The sequence below is a fragment of the Sturnus vulgaris genome, chromosome 6, assembly GCF_052056855.1.
Source record: "Sturnus vulgaris isolate bStuVul1 chromosome 6, bStuVul1.hap1, whole genome shotgun sequence".
Taxonomy (NCBI): Eukaryota; Metazoa; Chordata; class Aves; order Passeriformes; family Sturnidae; genus Sturnus; species Sturnus vulgaris.
Window position 1 is genome coordinate 31,239,845 of NC_142248.1, and position 15,684 is coordinate 31,255,528.

Sequence of the window (15,684 nt, forward strand, 5' to 3'; positions counted from 1 at the left end):
ATATTTGTCTCTGAGTGCTAAATGTTAGCCTAAATGAAATGTTTTCAAATTTCATATATGGAGGGTTTTGGGAAATATATAATTCCACTGTATTTTATTACTGGAGAGCACCAATTTCCTGCATAACTTCACTGTAGAAGTACATCAATGCCACATTTTACCTACTTTTAAATGTCCACATTTCAATTAGGTTCCCTACAAAATGAGTTGATTGTATAAAACTGTGTGCAGTTTAACGAAGAAACAAGATTTAACCTGACTGATCGATCATCACTTCCAGTCATGGCCAGGGGTTTGGTAGGATGGACAGCCAAAGCCCACAGCTCTCCTTCACAGTGCCCCTGCATTATCAGGAAAGGCTTATTACGCTCATGCACCACAATTTCAAAAATTTCACTATCTTGTGTCCCAACGAGTATATGGTCTCCTCTCCAGCAAACACTTCTTACAGAGAGACCTGTAGAAGAGATTGTTACTGAGAGATACATCCTCAGAACTTGTAAAACAAAGGCAAAGTAGCAAAAGACAAGGCATAAAAGCAAGAAAATGTTAAGAAGTATCTATATCCCTTCTCTTATTTCTGAATTTACTTCTTTTACTCTTTCTATCTATTTCAGAGATAGTGGCATACTTGCACTTGGAACATAAACTATTTCATGACTACTTGGAGGATATATAGAGTATACCAAGAGGCAAGACAGTGGAGTAGTAGAAAATGCAATTAAGAAAATTACCAAGAAGACAGATCATAAAGGCAATCCTCAGAAGTATATAAGAAAAAAAGAGTGTAGGGAAAAGAATCAGGAAACTCCTTTTTATTCAAGATAACATATTTTTAAAATCTGCTTGCTCTGTCATGGGCTTTTGACAAGGCAAAAGTTTATGGTAAGGGTCTGTTACATCAGAAGTAAAGGAGACAAACTGGAGTGGAGAACAAGTCTGAAAGAATGAAACAGGGAATTAAACAGCTTTCAGTTACATGCATCAGAACTGGGAAGCAGCAGCTGAGTAAATTTAGATTTAAAACAGAGCCACTCTACTTCAGGGTATATTTAAAATTAAATATATTGCATCTTGTTGCAATACTTCACAATCTTGGTGGGAAGGCCATGTCAATTACACCACACAAAGACTTCACTTGTATTCATTCATGTATTGACCGAGTATCTCATTGCTATCAGACATTCTAGCACATTTTCTAATTCTTGGCAAGATATTAGAAAATAAAAAACGTGACTGGGGGTGAAGAAAACCAAATGGTAACAAAAGAAATACTGTGACATTAGTGCTTCAGTACAAGTTTGTATTCTTATCCCAAATCATCACAGCAACAATATGTGAAACACTCTATGTAAAATTTTAGCATGATGTGAACTGTAACTGAAGTCATAGTTATAATTAAGCAGTGTTCTAAGTTCCACAAAACTGTAGATAACATCCCAATCGTTTTAATGAAAATTTGGATAACTAGCAAATAAAATTGTTGTACTCCATTGTTTTACACCGAAGATCTCACTGCCTCAAGCTCTCTTAAAGCATTACTGTTTCTTGTTAAGAACTGCTGCTGTGGTCTAGAAACAATGCACATAAAAAATTAAATCCGTGTCTACATCCTCATCATATGTACTGTTTGTGAAAGTAACTGTGACCTTCATACTAGTGGGCATGATCTATTCTATTTTCAGCAAATAGCTCATAGTAACATACATAAATCAACATTTTGAGTTTTAAAGTCTTTTCATGTTCAAAACACTGATAGATTTCCTATCTTACTGGTATATTGAAAGTGACAAACTTCTCTTTACCTTTATATCCCTGGTCTGTTTCCCTGAGATCAATCACAGTAATTGGTTTAAAATTTAAGTCCCACAAGCGGACACAACCATCCCTGCCACCAGTGGCAAACCCCTCTTCACATGCATTCATGCTGAAAATTCCTGCCTAAAGAGAGAGCAAAGTTATTTTTAACAACAAACACATTAGAGAAAACCAGTATGCAAGTAAGACAAGCTTCAAATACGAGCAAGTCAGAAGTGGAAACAAATTCAAAACAAGCAGAATTAACAAGTGATAAACAGTAAGTCAATTGCTGCAAGAATGCCTTGCTTCTGATGATCATCATCACAGTGATGCTGCTTCTTATCCCTAGAAAGAGTTTAGTTTCATATCCTCTTGCCCTAGGACCTGCTCCAACTCTAATAAATGTCAGCATGAAGATTTCCCATAATCTCTGTTAGGCTTGCTTTAGGGCCTTTGTTGCTAGTACTCAGCTGCTATAAAACAACAGAAAAAACATCGGGGATTTTTTTTATTTTTTAAACCAAGGAAGATTGATTTAAAATTCAAGTTTAGAAATAAAACTTAAGAAAAATAATGATCATGCTACACCATTGAAAAATTAATATAAATTCTTATTTTAAAGGCAAATATCAGGAAACAATAACTAACCCATTTTTTTCAACTCATTTGATACATGTTTTCTTCAGGATAACAAAGAGGCAAGGATGATATCTATAGTATTAAAATAAAGATATGATAGCCACATACCCACTGTATTCAATTTAACATGATACATATATAAATGGCATATACACTATTGGGTGTTTTTCATTACCTACACAACTCATTAGCCTTATGTTCAGAAATAACATATTTCACACTAAATTTATTTGAGTATAATAATATTTCAGTAAGCAAAGCCACTGAAAGGGCAACTATAGCTGATAAGCCTACGAGAAGGTAAAAAACTGCTCTATATTTAAAGTATGTAATATTCATCTATGACAAAAGGAAACGAGAGCATTAGAAACAATGAAAGAGAAAATCTGTCCCTAACTTCTGTCCAAAAGAAAGTAGAACAGCCAATAATATACATGTATCTTCTATAACATTGGTCTGAAATTTCAGTTTTGTAAAGAAGTAAAGGTAAGGTTCCAAGAGTTCTTTAGCTAGGGTCTAGATTTTATAGTAATGAAGCACATTAACTGCAAAGATGAAAGCAATTTGCAAAGGAGAAACTGGCTTTGGGGGGAAAAAATGCTATACACTCACAGAATAAATTGGGATACAATGGGATTTGTGAGAATTCTGAGGTACTCTTGGCTATTATCTCCTACCAATACGCTTTTTCTTCTTAAATTACAACTAAGAAAAATATCATAATGGACTACTCATAATGAAATATGGATTGTGTTTGCTTCTCTAACATCAGGTAACCAGGATATAATTTTTCATGTCAAGAAAAAAGAAACCTCTCAGCTTTCAAAAGAAAAGAAGCCTACTAGAATGTCAAATGACAATCAAAACTGAAAGACTAGGTGACAGAACTCAATTTTTTTGGCATGTCATGTCCATTCTCAAGAAAGAGACTTTTATGACAAGACACAAGTTCAGAAACAGTACATGTCTAAACAGAAATGTAGTGGAATTTTTAAGTCATAAGCAGACTAGAAGGCTAAATCTCATTATCTCTAACATCTTGGAAATCCTCTGTTTCTTTAGTAGCCTAAAGGTTTTTGAAAATACAGCACAAACTGTATTTGTTTTTCTCCATGTGTATCTGTCTGTTTTACTGCATTAACCTTTAAAATTGTGAGAAATCTTATGAGGAGCAGCTGAGGAAGCTGGGGTTGTTTAGCCTGGAGAAAAGGAGGCTCAGGGATGACCTTATCACCCTCTACAACTGCCTGAAAGGAGGCTGTAGCCAGGGAGGGCTCGGTCTCTTCTGCCAGGTAACAAGTGACAGGATGAGAGGAAATGGGCTCAAGTTACACCAGAGAAGATTTAAATAGGACACTAGTAAAATGTTTTTTACCAAAAAGGTTGCCAGGTATTGGAACAGGCTGCCCAGGGAAGTCTTGGAGGGATAATCCCTAAAAGTGCTCAAAAACAGGTGGATGTGGCACTTGTGGGTAAGGTTTATTGGTGAACACAGCAGTGCTGATCAACAGTTGCACTCTAATCTTGGAGGCTTTTTTCAACCTTAGTGATTTTATGATTCTAGGTGCCATGGAATAAATAAAAGTCTAGGAAATTTCAGCTCATTTTGTGGCATATGCTGAATTCTGTCCAAGTTTAAGTCTTTTAAAGCTCTTTTTGGAATGCAACCTTGATAATAGAATTATTTTCTTTTCTCTAATTAACTCTTTCCAAAATCCATTATTTAATTAGTCAGTATTAAAAAATAATCAGACATTTGGCGATGTGGGAGCTGGTGGAATGCTCTGAAGATAAGATCAAGTGGATCCAGCATTAATCTGTTTTCCATTCCACAGAATATCCTTATCCTGAAAAGGACATACTGGTTGTCAAGGAGATTTGGCAGATGTGCTTGCTCAATCTCTTGAAATGCAATAGGACACTCATTTCAGTCTTTGTGCCACTGGAATAAGAGAATGAGGTGAAAACTATGAAAATGTCTCTCATTAATGGGGACTGTGGAAAAAGCTGAGCTTTGCTACATTTCAAATAATTGTTAGGCTCACTCTTAAAGGGGAAAAGACAGATTCTTTAGTGGGATAGCTTGGCCAGTAAATCCTCCACTAAATCCTTCATTTTAAAAACTGACAAGATTGTAAATGCAAATCAACTTTGGAGTCTTCATGCTTCTTTAATTCTTCAGCCTGAAATTGTCATTAACATAATTTGATTCTTGATGGTTAAAAGCCCTCTAGCAGCAATGAGAGGCAAACAATTGCACTGACTTTGTTAGATCAAACTGAATGTGACCCACAGACTCTGCTTCTGAATGGAAATAAAAGGTGTAAATCAAAGACTTCCATCTTAAAATTTATGAAGCTTGGCATACAGACTGCATTCTTCTTTTACAAATTCTTCATTGTGCTTCCTAACGAACACGGAAATTCTGGAAATAATATCTCAAATTGATCAACATTTTCTCAGAATGCTGAGTATTTCCTGTTTTTCCAACATAACCAGCTGGTATCACATCTGTGTTCCCTCAAATTTGAAAAGAAATAGATGAATGAGAGCAAATAAAAAAATAAATGCCCAGATCTGCCAGAAATTACAGTTGAAAGGTGGAAAACTACAAAAAGAATTTAACAAAGATGATCCCTCCTGCATGACTTAGCCACTACTTGAATCCAAGAAGCTTCTAACACTGAAGCAGTTTATGGTTTTCTACTGCTGCTGGACCTATCTTGCCCCCAGTGGACAAAAGTCAAGTGTCAGTTTATCTAAATGCAGCTGTTTGTATAAAATCCACCACTCTAACTCTGACTATGCAATTCCTAAAACACATAATGACTGCAGCTAGCCACAACTAGGACCAAGCTTGGAAGATCATATGGAAACTTCAGAAGTAGTTGATTACTGCTGAGCAACATGGAGAACAGAGACACTGTACCAACACAAAAACAACTCCAGGGCCTCCTTCTTACCCCCAGACACACAGAAATGTAAAGCATGTAAAGCAACACAATGTTGGGCACGTGCTCTCGGACATTGTCTCTCCCAATACAGACTGCACAGTAAGGAAATGGATTGAAAACATTCAGGTGTCAGTGAGTTTACACTGGAGAGACACTAATGTGAAATGTGATGTTCCTGTCTATCAAATCATTCAGAAAACAGTTTAAAAATGTGCACGCTATATAAAAATTTAAAGTAGTTGTCTATACACCTCTCATTGGCTAAAAGAAGTGGACAGTTACCTTTGAAACCAATGACTAGTCTAAGCACCAGGAGAAAATACTGCATGACTTAATGTGTTGGTACATGATACCAGCTTAAAACCATTCATTTAAGTTCATTATATTGTTTCCATCTATATTTAATTAGTATCCAGCCAACTGACATAAGCGTGCAATAGTTTTAACAGAGTGCCTGTTATTTAACCTCGAGCTTGTTATTTAACCTCAGTTTCTGACATCAATCCACACAACTTTAATGTGTACCTCTGAAAGACTATCTCAAAATTAATTATTCATCTGCTGAGAAAGCATCTTATGCACATTTACTATGCAAGGCAAAAGCATAGCACACAAGAATCTTTAAAACATAGTGTTTTAACTAAGCATACAATTTTAATATCTAAGTAATATCTTGTATATATCTTAATAGTCATGGACTACCTTGAATTTAGAACATGTAAGGTGATAAGTGGAAGATTCTATAATGTCTTTTTTTGCACTGGTACCAAATGACACATCTATTAAAAATTATTTTCTTTATTAGTCAAGGTATTTATTAACTTTCCAGAGCCAGATCCATCAACTACAAATAACCTCATGGAGTATTACCATTACCAGTGAATTTACACTTGCTTTCATGTTGTTTTCTTTCTCCCCTTTAAAACTTTCATTATTAGGATTATTATTTAGGAAGAAAATCTAGAATTGGAGTTTCCCATTGTTATCCATTGTTCTCTGCACATGAACTCTGTGCCTTCACTCCTAAACCCTGCTCATTTCCACCTTTTCCTACTTTTCACTCCTACTTCTATTTTAAGTCAACTCATTAATCCTCTTCCAACTAATTCTTGAGTCACCTCAACTTACATGATTTCAACTTTTTGTTTCTACTCAAACTCAGATAGAAATCTGCAGGAAACTCTCCTCTGTCTTAGTGTTGCTCTGACAGAAAACAGATAATCTGTCGGAATTAAGAATTCTTATTTTGCTTGTTGAAGTTGCTATCTGTTTCCTTGGTTGCTCATACTGGGAGACCATGATTTATTTTTCACATTGAATTATTCTTAAAATGAAAAATGTCATTTCAGCTAGGGCAACCACAACAAAGACAAACAACCTTTGAAAAGAACAGGTTTTCTACATTAATGCAGACAATGCCTTAATAATAACTTAATAAATCTGAGGCTGGACTATTTCTCCACATCACTAATGTGCTTTAGAAACTGTTTTCCAGCACCTCAGATATCTGCTGTTTATGCTGCAAGAAAATAATGGTATTTATGCAAATAATGAGATGTCTTCCTTCAATAAGATTACAGTCTATGTCACACTTGTTGAAGAGTAATGATGATGAACAGCTATGCAGGGATGACAATTCCAACACTAGCATACTAAAGAGAAATTTGTATCAATTCCCTATTACATGCACACTGCCCCTTCAACAATATACATACACCATAAATCTTGTTATTTACACTCGCATTTTCTTCAGACAAGAAGGACACAATTTATGATTTATAAAATTAAGTACATTAATTAATTAAATTAAGTAGCCATAAAATATCGTGATAATATTTTAGTATGGCTGAAGGGATACTGTCATTCCAAGTTTCCATAGGTTGGGCCTAGAGTATTCTGTCAATATTATCCTTTAAGGTAATTTTTAATTGAAAAAAAAGGTTTCATTTTGTTGGTAAGAAGTTTCCATATTTTACCAGGGCTTTTTTCCTTGAAATTGGTGAGATTTGTAGTGACTAATCTCTTGTAAAAATTTATTTCAAAGGCATTAACTAGTATCCCTACTTAATTTTCAGTACTGCACAGTACAATTCCATTGAGCCTAGATGACAGAGCCAAAAATAGAAGGCTAGATGAGACTTGCTCCAAGGTCACCTGAGCTCTGGCCATTGATGTTACTGAAGATAAGGATGTCACTGCACTTCAAATTTGATCTTATGAACAACTAAGAACTGACACAGCACATAAGGGAATGGAGCAATAAGTTCTCATCATCTTATGTTTATCAGTTGTGTCATTTCATACTTAAACAGCTGAAAAGCACTGCATTATTCTGAGAAATAAACTGTTGCAAGTCTAAATAGTCCAAGTAACAAGTATGTTAATATGCAGGACAGCTGTCTCCTACAGCACCAACAGGATGGGAGAATATTTTGGCATCAGTTTTTGACAGGAGACTAAGTGCATTCTTTCTTCTGGGAATTGAGGTCTGCATATGCAATGTCCAATCATCTCCGGAAAACACAGAAAAAAAAAGAACACTATTGAACACTTATTATGAAGACTGGAACCAGATCTGAAGTTACAGAGCAAGAATCAGGGATAACGCCACACCATAAATATCCCCTCCTTATACTTCCTGATTTATAACTTGGGCCTTCTTGAATACATTTTATATTTCTACAGATGCATACAGGACAATATGTTTGTGTGTGTTTATCTGTAATTTATATATATATATATACATACACTTCCATGCATATAAAGAAATCTCAAATGCAAAATATAGTCTGGGATACGTTTCACACACAGATGTTCTTCATAACTTTATCCTTGTTCATAACCAGAGACTGTCATTATGCAACTGTCTGAATAAGTACTCCAATCACTTTTGATTTAATTATTAGTTCATTCAACAAGCTGCAATCATCCTGAATGTGCATTTCTAAATCTTTGGTAAACCAAGAGTCTCCTTATTATAACGGACTGCAACCTCTCCCACACACATAACATTCATCACTTCATCCCCTCCATTCCACCTGATTAAATCAAAGAGTGACTCAAACTCCAGTCACAAACGTCAGGCCAACCAGTCCAACAGGCCAGTTAAAACAAACACAATTCTTACAAGCAAGAATCTTTAACTGGTACTTATTTTTATGTAGAGTTTTGAAGCTGCAATATCAGAACTCATATGCTTGTTTTTTCACACCATGTTGAATTGCTAATATGGGAACTTCAAATACTATCAAGAAGGTACAATGCTTTTCAAAACAAAAATTAACATTCAAACAGCAAATCATATAGCTTCATAAAGTGACCTTAGCAGTTTCATGCTTCATAGGTTAAACCAACAGAAACTGGTTGGCTTTGTTTTTAAGTGATACGTGGACAATTAGAAGTCAAATCCTGCATATTACCAAGTGAGAAGTAATGAGGATTTTAACAGTTTAGTATGCATAAATCAGATTGCAAACCAAAAAGTAGCTTTTTTGCTGCCTACTTTAATCACAAACCCATATGCTTCGAAATAACATGGAAAATGTAATTAAAATTTACATAGCAAAATTATAATAACTTTATATTTACATTAAACATTTCAATTAAAAGAAGATATTAGCAAGTACTTTGGAAGGTTTTTATAAAACTTTCACTGAGATGTCTTCACTTTTCAAAACAGTATACTGTTCTAGAAAAATATTAAAATGAGACACCCTGAGTATCATTGAAACCATGTAGGAACACAGACAACGTGACCTTGCATTGCTCTGTCTGGCTTTCCAGAAATCTATTTAACATTTAATAAGAATTTAGAGAGATGCACTTACAGCATGTGCTCCCTGTATTGTCCGTACAAGGTTGATTCCTTTCCACACATAAATGTCTCCATTCAGTGCACCAGAATACGTCACTTCATCCCTTGCACAGGCGAGGCACAGGATAGTCTGGAGATCACCAGTCTTGCCAAAGACACCACGTTTTGGTGTCAATGAATTGCCACACAAGCTCCAGAACTGTAGCACAAAGTGATTTAGAAAGATGGCTATTTTGCTTATCCCTTATAATTGAATATGTACATCTGAAAGAGAAGTACCTTGCCTGCAAAAGACATCACTGTTCACCCCCGTTTCCATGCCTTAGTTCTCCAGTTTAACAATGTTTTATGTTATGAACCAACTTTATCTTTCCAAAAAATCATTGTAACAGAGTAGTTGGGAAGGAATTTTGAGATATCAGCATTAAATTCAACTAAAATTCTTTCAAATCATAACTCTTGAGTCAGTTGTATTTTCAGTTATTTCTGAAAAGCATTTCATCATAAAATTATCTTTCTTTGATGTAAAATTTCCATGCTGAAAATGCTACATTTGTATTTATGTTGCATTATATATTTAAAGATTCTACCTAAGCATGTAGATCTCTGATAAGTCTCTATTTGCTCAGTTTGAAGGCAGTTGGTTTTATTGTACATACATTTCTCATCAGAACCATGGATCACACAAAGTAGCCATCTGAGGCAGAGATTTTTAAGAAATTTCTAATAAACCATATATATGCAATTGCAGCAATCATGCAAGCATGAATTCCCTCCTAGATCACCCAACATGTACCAATGAATCCTGAACTAAAGACATGCAAAGTCTCTTGTCAGGGCACAGTACTTGCCAGCCAGGTCTCCAGAAAAACACTGCAGTTTCTGAGACCTCTGCAAAAAAGAAGCAGTTGCATATTCCTTTCAAACCCTCCTGTCCAAACATGTAAAGTGCAGAAGTAATCCAATGCAAAACATGAAAGCATCACTGCTGACAGGTTACTCTTACATTGTCTCAGAACAGAGAGTTTCCTGCATATGTGTTTATGGAACTGTATTTCACAGCAAGGCACTTTGTTACCAATAATCAATTCACAATTCTGAGCAGACTTCAATTAATATGGGATAATGTAAGAAGTTACCATGAATATATTTTTGTACCTGCAATACTGTAATTCAGAAATGACCAGAAATTACCATTACTGATTAGAATAACTACTACTGATTAGACAAATTCCAGTATCTTAACTAGTTGTGCTGGTTTGGGTTGGGAGAGTTAATTTTCTTCACAATGGCTGGTATGGGGCTGTGTTTTGGATTTGGCTGAAAACAATGTTGATGATACAGAGATGGATTTGTTATTGCTAAGCACAGCTTGTACAGCCAGGGGCTCTCCTCCTTACCTACTGCCATGCTGCTGAGGAAGCTGGGGGTGCATGGGAAGGTGGGAGGAAACACAGCCAGGACAGGTGACCCAAAGTGCCCAAAGGGATATTCCAGACCATGTGGCATCATGCTCAGTATACAGAGTGAGGGGAAGAAGGAAGGGAGGGGAGAAACATTTGAGGTGGTGGAGTTTGTCTTCCCAAGTCACCATTACGTGTGGAGATGCCTGAACACCTGCCTGTCCCTGGGAAGCAGTGAATTCATTCCTTGGTGGGCTTTGCTTGCACGTGCAGGTTTTGCTTGCTCTATTAAACTGTCTTTACCTCAACCCATGAGTTTTCCAGCTTTTACCCTTCCAATTGTCTCCCCAATCCTGCTAATGGTGGAGTGAGCGACCTAGCTCCAATGTGGAAGCGAGTGATGTATCTAAGAAAAGTAATTCCTCAATATCAGTTCACTTGGAATTATCTAAATAACTTGATTAAGTATTATTACAATTTTGCATAAAATATCATTTGAGAAAAAATACAACAGTACTAAAAACATAAAAATAATTCTTGATATCTGAAAGAAGAAGAAGGTGTGGTTTAAGAAAAATACATATCAACAAAAATCTCTTGCCTGATCCAAATGCCTAAATATCTCTAGAGTTCTGATTTTCCATAATGTTTTCCCAGAGGAAACAGCAATTATTTTTAAAAGTATGTTGCTATTTAGAAAGGCTTTGTAGAGTCTTAAAAGTTCCTCAAACTTTTGTTTATCTAAATAGATATGTTTTGAAATCATAAAGCCGTCTTAAATATACTAAATCATGGCTTGCAAATATGAACTTACTATTGGCATAAAGGTCCTCTTAGAGAAGTAGGAAAAAAAAGATCGTTATTAAGCAAGTTCATGGAGTTCTGTAACTGACAGGCCATACACTATGCCAAATCAGACTTATGCAATCTAGCCAACAGATTTAAGACTTTTTTTTCCGTAGGTCATTGATACATTACTCTCAAAGTTCATTGTATAAAAAGCAACAAATTTTCCCCACCATGGGAACCTACACACAACAATTCAGAACTTTCAAGCTGCCATCTACTGCTGTTATGTGGTAACACAGAAAATCGTGCATGGGAGAAGACAGTGACTTGACTGACGTGAAACACAGTTACTAGTCATTAATAATCCGTCTGACAAAGTTAAATCTGAAAAAGAAGTTGTTTCTGCACAGCATTTGCTGCATGGATCAAACAGAGCATGCTTGTAAAAGACATGAACTTTCCAAATTATGAATCCTGTCAACAGGTACAGACACAATGCTCCAAATGAAAGGGTATGAATAAAAGCAGGGAAAAGAATTTACAGGGAAAGGAAAATGCTTCTTCTCTTCCTTTCTCTTCCACTGTCTTCCCATACTCTGTCTAAATGGTAAGAAATGGCTTTTCAATTAATTTCACCTCTGTAGTGCAGCAATGCACTCACTGTTCGAGATTCAGAAACTTCAGTACCTGGAGTCATCTTAAACGTGTGCATCCTGTCTTGCACTACTTTGGATTTCAGACAGAGTGTTTTAGAGAACCTGATTTCAAATTATATTACAGTCATTACATACAATGCTACTGACAACTGCTTCATTCCTACTATACTACTTCTGCCAAGGCATGAAGTCTTTTGAGCAGAGAGGGTCGGGTTTTCACTTTACAGATCTTTTAGCACATCTAGTGTAGTCAGGTGTGATTCATGATTGCAGTTCTGAGAACTAATATTGCTCTTACACAAGACCTTCCATGTTATCACTCCATATTCCTTTTAGATTCTATTTTTATATATTTTATGGAGCATATATTACTGCAGCCTAAATATTTTATAAATGAAAATTTTAAATTCATTTATATATCATTACCTTGATGTGTTTTACACCACAGCTGACGAGCTTGTTTGGCTGGTATAAATCCCAAGAAATATCAAATATCTGCATTAAAAAAACCAAGATGTCAGCAGAGATGGCCTTTTTAGCATGGGAAAGTTAAAACAGTACAAACTTTTAGCAAATTAACAGGGAGTCTGAAATGTTTTAAATGGATCTATTGGAAAGACTTTTTTATCCCCTCATTCCATACTGAAATTTCAATATATACCCAATATAGTTCTGGCTTTTTTTCCCCTAGAGTAATTAAAACACATGATAAAACAACGTTAAGGTTCATTTACAGACTAGAAAAATTTAAGCAATTATTTGCATTTTGATTTCCTGTATGGGGATTAGGGTCTAAGAAGTGCATTAATTCTGCACTTCCCCTACACGTTTTCAGTCTGAACAAACCATACACAAATAAATATTGAGTTACACATTTTATTCTAGAAATAAATGCACACGTCTTAAATATCTTCACATCTTTATGAATATCAATCTTTAAGCAAATTCAATCTCTAAAACAAAATGGGTTTTGTTCAGAAATAGGTCTAGTACGTACATACAGACATAGTTTAACAAACTAAAATTACATTGATGCTCAGACTATTTAGTTATACTTACTCTGTCTGTATGACCAGGAGCCATTGATAACAACTTTCCTTTTCTCCAGTCCCATACACAAACTGTGTTTTTGGAATCCAAACCAACCGAGACCAAACGCTAAAAGTGTCCAAATTAAAGAAATAAAAGTAACTCAATATATTAATGAAAGCTTAAGTCATTATTTTGAATGAGTTACAAAAAATGTGTAACATGTGAGATAGAAGCAATAGCTCCATTTTGATATAGAAGAAAACATAAGCTATGTCTTACACCAAAGCTTACATAGATGCATCTTTTCAGGTACAATATCATGACCATAAAGATCTTATTAGATAGATATTAGATATACTATTATCTTATTAGATACATTTCTGATTTATAACGTTTAATATATATATATATATAGCACACGTGGTAAGCTGCAGTCAGGAGAGATTTGCAAAAAAGGAATAATCACTGAAGTTAATGGAACTGTATGTGTTTATCTTTAATTACATGTAATTTACAGAATTAGGATTCATTTTTCAAGTTCAAGAGATAAAAAGAAAATATTTTTCTTCAATCTTAAGAAAATAAACATAAAACATAATTTCATGAAGTCTTTATTATTCAGAAAGACCTTGAAACCATTTACACTGTAAAACTAGGATGGACAAAAACATTATTCGAAAAAAATAACAAAAATAAAATTTTGAGATCTTCCTGTGCTTTGCAGCCTGTGTTGTCTTGAGTGTGAAGACACCTCGCACAGATTTCTTGACACAAATGATTGACTAAATTAGCCACTTGTATTGTATCTGTTAACCAGTCAAAATGCTATTTTTCCTATAGAAATTCTCAACAGAGAGACTAATAGGATAGAATTAAAAAAAAAAAAAAAGCTGAGTGATTTGGTTTAATTTTTAAAGAAAAATCAGTATTTTTGTTCAGTTTTTGCATTAATTGTGCCATCTCGATGTTGATAAATGAAAGTTTTTCAAATCTTTTGGGCAAAGCTTTTTTCACTGCTCAGCAGTTAATACTTACATACATTAAAGACAAATTTAGCTTCAATTTCTACATAGATTATCCAGTGAGTTTTTAAAAGCAAAAACAAACTCCAAATTTGAATCATCTTTTTTCCCAAAGACAGAAACCTATACCAAATAACATAATTCCTTTGCTGTCTGAAAAACTCCATGATTAAGATAAGAAAAGTAAGTTAAATACGATTTCTATCCATGCTTCCTATTTATTAATACTACAAAATCTAACCTTTCTATTCCATCTTTGAAAAGTTAGGGTATTTCAATCCTAATCTGATGTATCTTGACGTTAAATTATGAAGGCCATTCAAGTGAGGGAGCGGCACAAGTTTACACGACAAGAACAATATAGATAAAAGATATCACTGTGAAGTAGAAATGATGTTCTAGAAAGAAGCTGACTCTAGCAGCTGACTTCCTAAACAATGAGAGGTCATTTCCATGAAATAGACCTTTCCTACAACAAATACAACATGTTTTAACAGAAACAAGTTAGAGATAGGCTTTCCTCTGTGTATTCAACACAGCTCCATTTGATATTCTCTTAAGGACAGCAACTGGTCTCTACAATACATCCTCACTCGAGAAAACAGCAGTAACTAACAGACACTGACCTTTTTAGGAAGCAAGAGGAACTTAGAATGTAGCTAAATCTGAGTATCACATTGCAAGGCTGAGTGGGAGGGAGAGAAGTGTTTCATAGACCAGGAAAGCACATCTCCAGAAAGGATTTTCTCAGTTAATACCTTTTCAGCTTCTACTTAACATGCAAATACAACCATTACATTTTCCATTTCTAATAAGAAAGCCTCTTTACTCAGAGGAGCAAGTGTCTGGTAAAAACAATCTCCATTATAGGTAGCAGCTCTGAGAACCAATTTACTACTCAGAGAATGTTCAAAAGCAACAAAATAATAATCCAATGAAACCTTTTTCTTGACTCTTAGATACAGGATACATGAGTCTGAACAAACAATCAAAATGTGGAGAGCCATCAGTGAATGCAAAATGCGTGACAGAGAAGGGGGACACTGCCTGCAGGAGTCCAAAACGAGTAACAGTGGGGCTGCCATCACTCTGGGCACAAGACATGTCCCTGCACAGGGGGGTCCTCTGGCTCCAGACATTTGCCTAACTCTGAACTGTGGCCCACTGACCACAAGTTCTACCACCTCATCTCCATTCAAAAAGCTTTTGAAGTCACCATTTTCTCGCCAAATGTAAATATTTGGCATTCATTAATAATGTAATTTTATTTTCCTTAACTTGAGAATAAGCAGATAAAACCTGAGACAATACATTTGCGTTTTCTAAGAAAACGTATGCGACAAGATTTCTAATAAATAAACAACTTATTCAAGTGTTTGAAAATAGAATATCAATTACATACCTGACCATCTAAATCAAAGGCCAAGCAAGCTATACCATGTGTGTGAACATCTTTCAGAACAGATACAGTTTGCACAGTGTAGGAATCCCACACGCAGATGTATGGCTCCTTCCCAACTTGACCTGTTGCCACCAGCACACGCTCGGGGTGCAAAGCAAGGCTGCCAAAAAAAA

The 15,684-nt window shown here is 35.3% G+C and overlaps 1 protein-coding gene across 3 annotated transcripts in view; it reads right to left on the reverse strand.

Moving 5' to 3' along the window:
* Positions 1 to 15,684, reverse strand: part of EML5 (EMAP like 5) — a 101,476-nt gene that overhangs the window by 65,739 nt on the left and 20,053 nt on the right. For all 3 annotated transcript variants that reach the window (XM_088167452.1, XM_088167451.1, XM_088167450.1), the window contains exons 2-7: positions 15,512 to 15,671; positions 13,115 to 13,213; positions 12,482 to 12,550; positions 9,221 to 9,406; positions 1,806 to 1,941; positions 256 to 457 (exon numbers count right to left, since the gene is read on the reverse strand). In XM_088167452.1, the coding sequence (XP_088023578.1) occupies positions 256 to 457; positions 1,806 to 1,941; positions 9,221 to 9,406; positions 12,482 to 12,550; positions 13,115 to 13,213; positions 15,512 to 15,671 (852 nt within the window). The remainder of the gene's footprint in view (positions 1 to 255; positions 458 to 1,805; positions 1,942 to 9,220; positions 9,407 to 12,481; positions 12,551 to 13,114; positions 13,214 to 15,511; positions 15,672 to 15,684) is intronic.